This window comes from Bos grunniens, chromosome 3 (genome assembly GCF_055505025.1).
Source record: "Bos grunniens cultivar Pamir isolate PY7600 chromosome 3, Bosgru_T2T1.0, whole genome shotgun sequence".
Classification (NCBI taxonomy): domain Eukaryota; kingdom Metazoa; phylum Chordata; class Mammalia; order Artiodactyla; family Bovidae; genus Bos; species Bos grunniens.
In genome coordinates this window covers 112,263,231-112,273,770 of record NC_141167.1, presented here as the reverse complement: position 1 = coordinate 112,273,770, position 10,540 = coordinate 112,263,231, and the positions used below count along the sequence as shown (strand labels likewise).

Genomic DNA, 10,540 nt, shown 5'->3' with positions numbered 1-10,540 from the left:
CGCGGACTGGGGTCGGGGCGGAGCTAGGGCTGAGGGGGGCGGGCCTGGGCCGGGGTCTGGGCGGAGCCCAGTACCCGAGCCGCATCCGGGCTGGGCCTGGGCTGAGGTCGGGGCGGAGACTGGCGCAGGCGGAGCCGGGGCCAAGGTCCAGGACCCTGTCGGGACAAACCCGGGAACCTGTGCAGGGCCAGGGTTGGAAGGGGCTGGGGCGGAGTTGGGCATTGGGGCGGGGCCAGACTGGGGCCAGCAGCCTAGGGCCGGGGCGGGGCCTGGGCAAGGCTGGGAGGGGTCGGGGCCAGGCGGGGCGGGAACGGACTTCCTAGTAGCCTAGGCGGGAGGGAAAGCAGTAGGAGGTGGCGAGGAGGAGGGAAGAGGGAGGAGGGAAGAGGGCGGGGACTTGGCAGCTCCCGCTTAGCTCAGCTCCGCTCCGCGCACCCACGCCTCGCAGCTCCGCTTCGTGACCCCCACCCGGGCATGCGCCCCCCGAACCCCTGGTCACCCAGAGCCCGCGCCGCCCCCCAGAGCCTTCCTAGAGTCAGCTGTGCAGGATGGGCGCCCTCGGTCCCAAGTTGCCGCCGCCGCCGCTGCTGCTGTTAATGCTGGGTAAGCCCGGCCCCCCGCCCCGGTTCCCAGCCCCGCCCGGCAGGTGCCTGCTATCTGTTGTTCAGCCCTGTCGTCTCCCCAGCATTTCGGAGCTCCTGGTAGCCCCTTCTCCCTCAGCGGCGCCTCCAGCCTTCCCGGGCCTGGCGTCCAGCTGCCCTCTGTGGCCGCCGGCCTAGCCAGGCTTGGGGTTGGGATGAGGCACCCCGGTTCTAGGCCCTAGGCTGGGACACAGTGAAGACCCACCAAAGTGCGGTCCCCAGGGACCGCCAGGCCTCCGGGGGCCGGGTCCCGCTTCCCTGCTGGCACACTCAGGTCGGGGGGCGCTGCGACTCCTGTCTGCCTCACACTCAGCTTCAGGCCCGGCCTTAGGTACTCGCCCTGCGTGGGCAGTGCCTGGCCATCTTCATAATCGCCCGAGTTGGCTGGAGGCCCAGGGGCCCGTTCTGCCCCACGATCTTTTGAAGTAAGTCTCCCCTAATTGCACCCCCCTCTCCAACTTCATTATCTGACGAGTCAGCCTCATCCTGGGCCGGGTCTCTCAGATAGCACTTGTCTCTGTAGCCTCCCACCAGCTGTCACACCCCCTTAGTCCCAGCCTCCCTGCCTCAGGAGAAACCGGGCTCCCTGGAGACTGATGCTGAGGTCCCCAAGCACCCCGTGTCTCTTGCGGTGGGTGTTGACGCTGGGCTGTCTGGACCAGTCCTGCATGGCTGCATGAGGGCAGTGACAGTGGAAATGTTCTGGGTGTGAACTGGAGGGCTCCCTGTAGGGCTGGCCTGGGGTGGAGGATCGGATCGTGACTGCCTACACAGACTCAGGAGACTGCAACCCTTGAAATCAGCACACAGGGCTGTGAGGGGGTGGCTTTGGTGCCCGGATTCGGAGCTGTCATAGTTAAAGCAGAGGCTGACGTAGCCCCAGCAGCCTGTTTCTAGACCAGCGCTCCATCTCAGAGCCAAGCGGCCTCCCTATACTGCATAGGTCCCCAGGCCCTGTGGGACTAGAATGAGTCCTCTCCTTGGGGCCCTAGGCAGGGCCATACAGAGCAGGGAGCTGTGGGCCCTGGTTACCTAGCACTGGGCCTCTTTTCCCCAGTGGGCAGCGTGGCGCAGAGAGGAGCCCAGGGTAAGTGTGGCGCAGAAAGATTAGAGAGTCTGTGGGATCTGAGTGCCCTGGATGTGGGCACTTACTCTCACGTTGAAGGTGAGGAAAATGAAATAACTTGCCCCGGAGAACACATTGAGTGAGTGTTGGGGCTTGGATTTGAACACACACCAGAGACCTGAAGCAGGTCTCTTTGCTCTCCTTTCTTTTTCTGCTAACCCAGAGAAGGGGGCCTGGCTGTGGAGAAAGCTGCCTGGCAGCTGGTTTCCCAAGGCGGTGAGGGTGACTTTCCCGTGGGGATCTCCAAGCATCAGCAGTTGTGGAGCCAGGAAGATGGGAGGCGGCCCTCCTAAGCAGAGTCTGCCCTGAGGCCAGCGAAGGTGTCAGCTCCAACACGCAGATTATGAAACGCCCTGGGGCAGGGCCCTTCTGAGTCATAGGCTCTCTCCCTGTTAAAGTGGAAGAAGCTCCTAGTTCTCCTCCAGTGTATCGTGGACGGGGCTAGTCCACACAGTACAGCTGGGGATGGGCACGGGGCTGGAACTCGGCTTCCGGACTTCCAGCCTGTGCTCTAACCGAGTGACCACCAGGTCTCCCCACGACTCAGCCGCAGGGAGAAGACAGAGTTATGGGGAGGGCTTCCGGAGGACAGTGACCACAGACTAGGTGTTTTCCTCCCGCCCCTGCAGAAAGGTTGGGGTCTGTCCCTGGAGTGATGCTCTGCTTGGTGAGGCCATTGCCCTCAGGCCTCCCCTTGTATGTCCCCATTTACCTCCCTGCCTTTGTCCCTCTACAGGGGCATGGGGAGGCCAGCCAAGGAGAGTAGGAACTTGGCCAAGACATTCTACTTCTCGTACCTTACCTTTCTCATCTGTAAGATGGAGGTAGAGAGTTGACCCAGCCCTCCTTGTGTCCTGAGATTCTGTGATTTGGGGCTGTGGAAAGACAGAAGAAGAAGCTGAACCCTCCAAGGCCACAAGGCTACCCTTTGAGGGCAGGCTAGGGGTGAGCGTGGGGTGAAGAAGAGTTTTGGCCTCTCTGAGGAGAGAAAGATGGGAGGGGACAACCGTGAGGGTGGGTGGGGGACCGGGTGGTGGTGGTTACAGCCTCCCTACAGAAAGGGAGCAGTATGTAAATGAATGCACACTATATGCAAATTAAGGCTTTTGTTTAGGGAGTGGTGGGGTGGGGTGGGGGGAGGATTGTGTGTCAGCTGGGCCTTGGGGAAGGTTGGCAGGCACTGGTGGGGGAGGGGAGCCTCTGCCCCCAGAGCCCAGGGCAGAGGCTGGTTCTTGCCCCATGAGCCTCAGCTGCCTCGGCAGCCCCAGGGGGCGGAGAAGCAGTGAGCTCATGACACAGCTGGAGACCGGGGAGGGATGCTGTGGTGAGAACTGACTGGGCCTGTACCCTCTCCTGCCCGGGCCAGTGGTTCCATTGTCTGGAGTCCCCTGGCCCAGGTGACACAGCTGGGCCAACCAGCCCTTCTGATCAAAGTTTTTCCAGCTCCTTTTAAACAAAGGAGGGGGACATGTGGTCTCAGAAGACTTACCTGGTCCGCAGACAGGAGAGTGGGGTAACAAGGGGAGGGTACGGCTGGAATCAAGGAATGGTTAAATCAGAAAGCAGATACACTCCTTTCTGCACTTGGCTGCTCTGCTTCTGGCCTGCCAGGAACAGGGATGATTCTGGGTTCTGAGGCTAACCGGGCTCTCTCCCACCACCTCCTTGAGACCCAAAAGGATTGCCTCCCAGCATCCTTTCCTGTACATTCTGAGGTTCTTAGAATGGGCCCAAGCTGTACACCAAGTGTGCTCAGGTTTCCTTTCCTTTCACAAGCAGGCAGCAAGGATGATGCAGGTGCTGGGGGGATGCAGTGAGGACCGGGGCCTGCCTAACTCCGTCCTTCCCCGTAGGAATTGGGTGCTGTGCCCGGGAAGTGCTGGTCCCTCAGGGGCCCCTGTACCGTGTGGCTGGCACCGCCATCTCCATCTCCTGCAATGTCAGTGGCTATGAGGGCTCTGCCCAGCAGGACTTTGAGTGGTTCCTGTACAGGCCCGAGGCCCCAGAGGCCGCCCTGGGCATCGTCAGCACCAGGGACCCCCGGTTCTCCTACGCCATCTTTGGGCCCCGAGTGGCTGCCGGTGAGGTCCAGGTGCAGCGTCTGCAGGGCGATGCCGCGGTGCTCAGGATCTCCCGCCTGCAGGCCCAGGATGCTGGCATTTACGAATGCTACACACCCTCCACTGATGCCCGCTACCTGGGCAGCTACAGCGGCAAAGTGGAACTGAGAGGTACTGGGCCCTGAGAGGGGTGGGGCCACTCTCTCCCAAAAGGCAGGAAGTCAGGGCCGGCCCGAAACTCAAGAGGGACTTGAGGTCCAAGGAGGTCCCCTAATTTGACTTTGTGCAAATTAGTGACTGGTCTGGGACTCTAACCCAGAACTCTTCATTCCAGGCCACAGCTCTTATTGAGGAGAGCATGGCAACTGACTCCAGTCTTCTTGCCTGGAGAATCCTCATGGACAGAGGAGCCTGGCGGGCTACAGTCCACGGGGTCACACAGGGTCAGACACAGCTGAGTGACTAAGCACAGCACAGCTCTTACTTTACCAAGCGGCTTCCTGGGAGAAGGGGAAGTGTCCTAAAGCTTTCCATTCCCTGGAGGGTAGGGGAGCCCCATAGGGTGAACAGACTCCATTCCTGGAGATTTCAGGATCCAGATCTGGGGGAGGAGTGGGGAAAGTAGAGGCAGGGTAGGAGGAGGGAGACCACGTGACATTCTTGCTATCTTAAGTTTCTTTGTCTTCCGGGAAGGAAGACAGAGCCACTTTGCTGAGTATTTCAAACAGGGGTCACTCTCAAACATAAGGGTGAGTAGGCGATGAGCTGGTTCTATGAAACTCAGCAAGTATTTATTGAGTGCCTGCTGTGTGCCCAGCACTGTGCTTGGCACCACTTGGTTACAGAGGAATGATACAACACGAAGTCTCTGCCTCCTAGGATCTCATGGTCTATTTAGGGAAATAAGTTGTAGGTGGAAAATAGCTCACACAGGTCAACAGCACCCCCTCACTCCACCTGCTCTCTCCAGTTCTTCCAGACACGCTGCAGGTGTCTGCTAGCCCCCCGGGGCCCCGAGGCCGCCAGGCCCCGACTTCACCCCCTCGCCTCACAGTGCACGAGGGGCAGGAGCTGGCACTGGGCTGCCTGGCGAGGACGAGCACGCAGAAGCACACACACCTGGCCGTGTCCTTTGGGCGAGCCGTGCCCGAGGCGCCTGTGGGGCGAGCGACTCTTCAGGAAGTGGTGGGACTCCGGCCCGACCTGGCGGTGGACGCTGGAGCTCCCTATGCCGCTCGACTGGCAGCCGGGGAGCTTCGACTGGGCAAGGAGGGGCCCGAGCGGTACCGCATGGTGCTGGGCGGTGCCCAGGCGGATGATGCAGGCACCTACCACTGCACTGCCACCGAGTGGATTCAGGATCCTGATGGCAGCTGGGCCCAGATCGCAGAGAAGAGGGCTGTGCTGGCGCACGTGGATGTTCAGACACTGTGTGAGTGCCCGGGGTCCCCCAGTGCTAGCTGGGAGCCAGAGTATCTCAGGGACACTAGAGGACCATAATTCCAAGACCTGGGAGCCCCCGTTCCCTCAAGTGAGCAGTCTCGTTAGCATTGCTTCCCGTTAGCATCTGTACCCGTGATGGGTTTTCTCTGCTCAGAAATGGGTGTGGAGATGGGAGAGCCACGGCTGAGGGTGAGAGCCAGAGCCCGGGGTGGGGGAGATGGGGGGCAGTTGCCTGTTGTCAAGGAAGGACAGGTGCTCTGTGCCCTCTCCTGGCTCCTTGACACCCCTCCCCCGCCTGTGTTTCAGCCAGCCAGCTGGCAGTGACAGTGGGGCCTGGTGAGCGTCGGGTCGGCCCAGGGGAGCCCTTGGAGCTGCTGTGCAATGTGTCAGGGGCCCTGCCCCCACCGGGCCGTCATGCCGCGTACTCCGTGGGCTGGGAGATGGCACCCGCAGGGGCACCTGGGCCCGGCCGCCTGGTGGCCCAGTTGGACACGGAGGGAGTGGGCAGCCTGGGCCCTGGCTACGAGGGCCGGCACATTGCCATGGAAAAGGTGGCCTCCCGAACCTACCGGCTACGGCTGGAGGCTGCCCGGCCTGCGGATGCGGGCACCTACCGCTGCCTAGCCAAAGCCTATGTCCGAGGATCCGGGGCCCGGCTTCGAGAAGCCGCCAGTGCTCGCTCCCGGCCCCTCCCCGTGCACGTCCGAGAAGAAGGTGAGCAGGGCAGGCTGGACCCTGGACAGGATTCAGGGTCTGTAGAACCTTTCCCTTCCGTTTCTGAGCCTCTCTCCCTCTCTATCAGCTGCCTCCATGTCTCAGCCTCACACTCCTCTTCTAAGATTGTGGGAACACTGAATTTCTGGGGGATCGCTTGGACAGTGGTCCTAACCCCATGTGCCCTGACCTTTCACCTCTGACCTTCGTTGTGCAGGTGTGGTGCTGGAGGCCGTGGCCTGGCTAGCGGGAGGCGCAGTGTACCGCGGGGAGACTGCTTCCCTGCTCTGCAACATCTCCGTGCGGGGCGGCCCCCCTGGGCTGCGGCTCGCTGCCAGCTGGTGGGTGGAGCGGCCGGAGGAGGGGGAGCTGAGCTCTGCCCCTGCCCAATTGGTGGGCGGGGTGGGCCAGGACGGTGTGGCGGAGCTGGGGGTCCGGCCTGGAGGAGGTCCCGTCAGCGTGGAGCTGGTGGGGCCCCGAAGCCATCGGCTGAGACTGCACGGCTTGGGGCCTGAGGACGAAGGCGTGTACCACTGCGCCCCCAGCGCCTGGGTGCAGCATGCTGACTACAGCTGGTACCAGGCGGGCAGTGCCCGCTCGGGGCCTGTCACAGTCTACCCATACACGCATGGTGAGTGACGCCCGCGCTCTCCTCCTTGCTCAGGCCTCCCCCATCCCCCACTCTTGTTCTCTCCTTTGCATCTGATCCTCCCACTAGCTGTCCCTCTGGTCCCTCTTTCTCCTCCAAAAGTCCAGCTTTCGGCTGTTCGCCACCCAGCTGCTCCAGTGTCCTGGTGGTGGGTACTGGCTTGAGTGCAGAAAGGGCAGGGAGCTGGCAGAAGACTGTGTGTGTGGGAGAAGGTGGTGTGGACAGCTTGACAGAAGGTGCTGGCAAACGGGTGGGACTGTGGGTGGAGAGCAGGGACACCCCAGGCTGAACAGAGCCATCCTCTCTCGCCCAGCCCTGGACACTCTGTTTGTGCCCCTGCTGGTGGGCACGGGGGTTGCTCTAGTCATCGGAGCCACCATCCTCGGCTCCATCACCTGCTGTTTCATGAAGAGGCTGCGGAAACGGTGATTCCTCGCACCCCAGGTGAGGGGTGAGAACCCCCAGCCCTGCCTTCCCCAGTCCTCCCTGGCCCTACCCAGCCGCTCTCAGCTCTGTGGGACCCTGGCAAGGGCCAGGAGGGAGTCACGCTCTCCCTAGCCCCCTCGCCGCGTGCTCTCCTGTTCTTGCAGGTGTGACTGTCTTCCAGCCCAGCCGCAAGCCTGCCTCTGGTGTCTGAATACCCTCTCCCTCTGCCTGCCCTTCCTTTAATTTATTTGACCGACCCACCCAGAGCTGGGGACGTGGCCCCCCACCCCCCACGCCTTCCTTCCCAAGCTCGTCCCTCTGGCCTTCTCTTCGTGATCTCATACCCAACCCAAAGGGAGGCAGTTCCCTGTCCTAGAATTAGTTTTTCTAAAATGTGAATAAACTTGTTTTATAAAATCCGGGCTGGCTGTGTCTTCCCTGCCGTGGGGGCTGGGGCGGGTGGCAGGGAGGCTGCTGGGGGCTGACAGCCTCTTCTGGACAATCCAGGCTGCTCTTCCCCCTACAAACACCATCTGGCCTCCGTGGCCCATGCCACCCACCCCAGGAGGGGACACCTGGGTCCCATCTGCTGTCCGAGCTGTCAGTACAGAGCCGATTCCTGTTGGGATTCTTGCTTGGGGCGGGGAGGGAGGAAGGTGGGTGAGTTCCAGCTGAGCACAGCCTCGCCTCAGACTTCTCCCAGGTTGCGGGGTAGGGGCTTCCAGGGCCCAGTGCCCCCCTTTCTGAGTTCCCGCGCTACTCTACAATCTCAGTCTCTTGATCAGGCTAATCTTGGACCTGACTCCTCCCCTCCAGGCCCTGGGGCCTCAGCCTTTCCCTCCTGATCTTCATTATTTGGTCTGACAGCAGCAGAATGGAAGCCCCAGAACACAGCCGCCTGGGTGGTGGGAGGACAGCACTCAGAGGAGCCCCTACAAACCCCCTGCTCCTTCTGGCTGCCCCCCCATCCCCTCCCGCGCCCTTGGGGCTCCCAGAATTTGTCTGTGCCTAAGGATTCTCTGATCTCTTTCAACTCAGTGATTTAAACATTTATTGAGCGTTACCAGTTTGCCAAGTGTTGTTTTTACAGATGGGGCAACCAAAGCCCAGAGAAGTGACGCGACTTGCCCAGAGTCATAGAACTAAGTAGTGACAGAGTCAGGACTCGAACCCCGGTCTCCAGACTCCCCGAGCCGCACACAGCAGGGCCCTGAGAGGTGGCTGAGCGTGAGGAGAGGGGCGGCAGGGTCTCAGGCCTCCCGTCCAGCCTCAGTTCTCTGCAGTGGGTTCATTTTTAGTGGGTGAACTCCCACGGGAGCCAGTATGGGCACCAACAGTCCCCTCCCGTCTATCCAGACTCCAGCTGTCTCAGCAAATTGAACCAAAAGCACACCCCATTCCATCCCCCAACATTTGTTTTTTGTGAACAACTGATGCCAGGGTGCAGGGACCTCATCTTTGACTGATGGTGGCCCAGGTGACCCTGACCTGCGGCAAAGACGTCCTCTCTGAGCTGGCATGGCTCCTTCCTGCTTCCAGGAGGTACAGCGTCTCATAGGACCCCAGCTTCGCAGCCTGGAATGCAGCACCGTGGGGTGCTCCCCACCAAGGAGTTCAGACTTTTATTAAAAGTTCAGGAGTGGGATGTAGCCAGGGCCAAGGGCTGGAGGTCACTGCTGGGGATGGTGCACTTACGCGTGTGCACATGTCTCTCCCAGCCACAGGTCCTCCCGTCTCTGCCCCTTCTTGACTCGCTGTTGCTCTCCCTTCATCATCCTGGGATGGAGGGCCTCACTGGTGACTGAGATGAGGCCAGGAAGGGGATGCACGTGGCATGGGAATATGTCTCCAGGGGCTCCTGTCCCAGCTGGGCAAACGGCAGGCCACAGCCACACCCAGATATTTGGACTCTCGCTTCTCTCACACCTTCTCCCACGTTTAAGCCTACCTCAAGTCCCATGTGGGATTCCATCCTCTGTCACTGATGCCCTTCCTCCTCTAGCTCCCATTGCCTCCCCAGGACACCCCCTGAAGCCCTCCCAGCTGCTTTGCTTTATCTATTATGCCTACTCATCTTCACCAAACCCCATCTCTAGCTTGTCGCTGCCCTATTTTCACTGACGGGTGAGTCCCTGGGTCCAGAGTTAAACTATTCAGCCTGGGTTTCCGGGTCCCCTTTCCCTCCACCACAATTCTCCACCCGTTATATTTCAGTCTCCTTCCCAAGGATCCTCAGCAACTCCTCAGCTTGATGCCCACTTCCTGACAGAACCCCCAGTCTGCTTAGGGGAGGGCTTCTCAAAGCGTGGTCCCTGTTCTGGCATCAGGACCTGACGTGTTAGAAATGCAGTTTTAGTCTCTGCCCCAGCCCTACTGTGTCCGAAACTATGGGAGTGCGGTTCAACCATCTGTGTCCCAGAGCCCTCCAGGTTGACCCTGATGCCCACCCCAGTTCACAACTGCTGGCTCAAGTCACTCTCTAGGTCTGACTCAGTCCTTGGCTTTCTGATCACTGAGCCCTCCCACCCGTACTCAGAGAGATTGCCCAGGTTCTTGGTTTGAAACAGTTGCCAAAGGCATATGTCCCTGTCTTTCCCACGTGCACGCGCTGTATTTCCGGAATAGGAATCGGATCTCTGGCCATCCTCCCCACACATGCCTGGGTCAGTGCTCCGGACCCAGCTGGCACCCAGTAAGCCACGTGAATGACTCCCTCTCACAGTACCCCAAGACTGAGTCTTGTTTCCCGAGGGCCCCGTGTCCCAGCTCTAGTGAATTCACGAGCTCCATGTCTCCCCTGGTTCTTCTCTTTACAACTCTGCTCTCCCCTCCCGCCTCTGCAGTGGCACTTCTGAGGTCTCCCTCTGCTGTTAGAAGATGGTCGTCCCTGGCTTGCCTTGCCCAGGCCCAGCCCCAGGGCCCTAGGGCCCCAGCTCTGGCATCTCCCCTACAGTTGGCTTCCCTGCATCGTGGACGAGGGGATCCCAGCCCCAGCCTTACCTCTCCTGTGTCATTCCACAATCCTATTCCTAAAACTCTTCCTTGTAGCCCTCCTTCACACCCTACTGAGCTGCCCTCGCAATCTCTCAGCCTGCCCTCAGCCTGTCACGGTGGTGAGGGTGGAGGCAGGAGGACAGCCTCTCCCTCTCTGCCTGCCCCCTTCCAGCTTTCTCTGCCCTGGGCTAGCTCGGGCTGCTGCGTCCAGTGAGACAGAAGCGCCAGACTCAGGGAGGCTGGCTGAGGAGAAGAGTGGGGACTAAAATGCAGCCCACATCTGCTCCCCAAGCTGTGCACTCTGGTTTAGGGTGGTGTAAGTCTAGAGGAAAAGGGTGCCTTTTTAGAATTTGCACAAAGATGCTCTGTGAGTTAGCGGCAGCCCTGAGCGCTCCACCAGCCTGTCAGCCCATTTATCTATCTACTGGCTGTCTCTCTCTGCTTCCATCTTCTCATCTGGCTCACACAGGCCCATCCTTCTGTCCAC

At 60.5% G+C, this 10,540-nt stretch overlaps 1 protein-coding gene across 4 annotated transcripts; it reads left to right on the top strand.

Annotated features, from left to right (window-relative positions):
- The first annotated feature begins 306 nt into the window (after window positions 1-306).
- Window positions 307-7,476, top strand: IGSF8 (immunoglobulin superfamily member 8). Of its 4 annotated transcripts, XM_086393555.1 has the most exons (8): window positions 445-603; window positions 2,504-2,712; window positions 3,621-3,998; window positions 4,798-5,259; window positions 5,577-5,984; window positions 6,202-6,615; window positions 6,947-7,077; window positions 7,224-7,476. In XM_086393555.1, the coding sequence occupies exons 4-7, from the start codon at window positions 5,118-5,120 to the stop codon at window positions 7,060-7,062; spliced, it is 1,080 nt and encodes a 359-aa protein (XP_086249681.1). In that variant the 5' UTR covers window positions 445-603; window positions 2,504-2,712; window positions 3,621-3,998; window positions 4,798-5,117; the 3' UTR covers window positions 7,063-7,077; window positions 7,224-7,476. The 4 variants fall into 4 exon arrangements, with proteins under 4 accessions (XP_086249678.1, XP_086249679.1, XP_086249680.1 ...); XM_086393552.1 differs by lacking the exon at window positions 2,504-2,712 and having other exon boundaries at window positions 307-603; XM_086393553.1 differs by lacking the exon at window positions 2,504-2,712 and having other exon boundaries at window positions 346-603; window positions 6,947-7,476.
- Window positions 7,477-10,540: the final 3,064 nt, after the last annotated feature.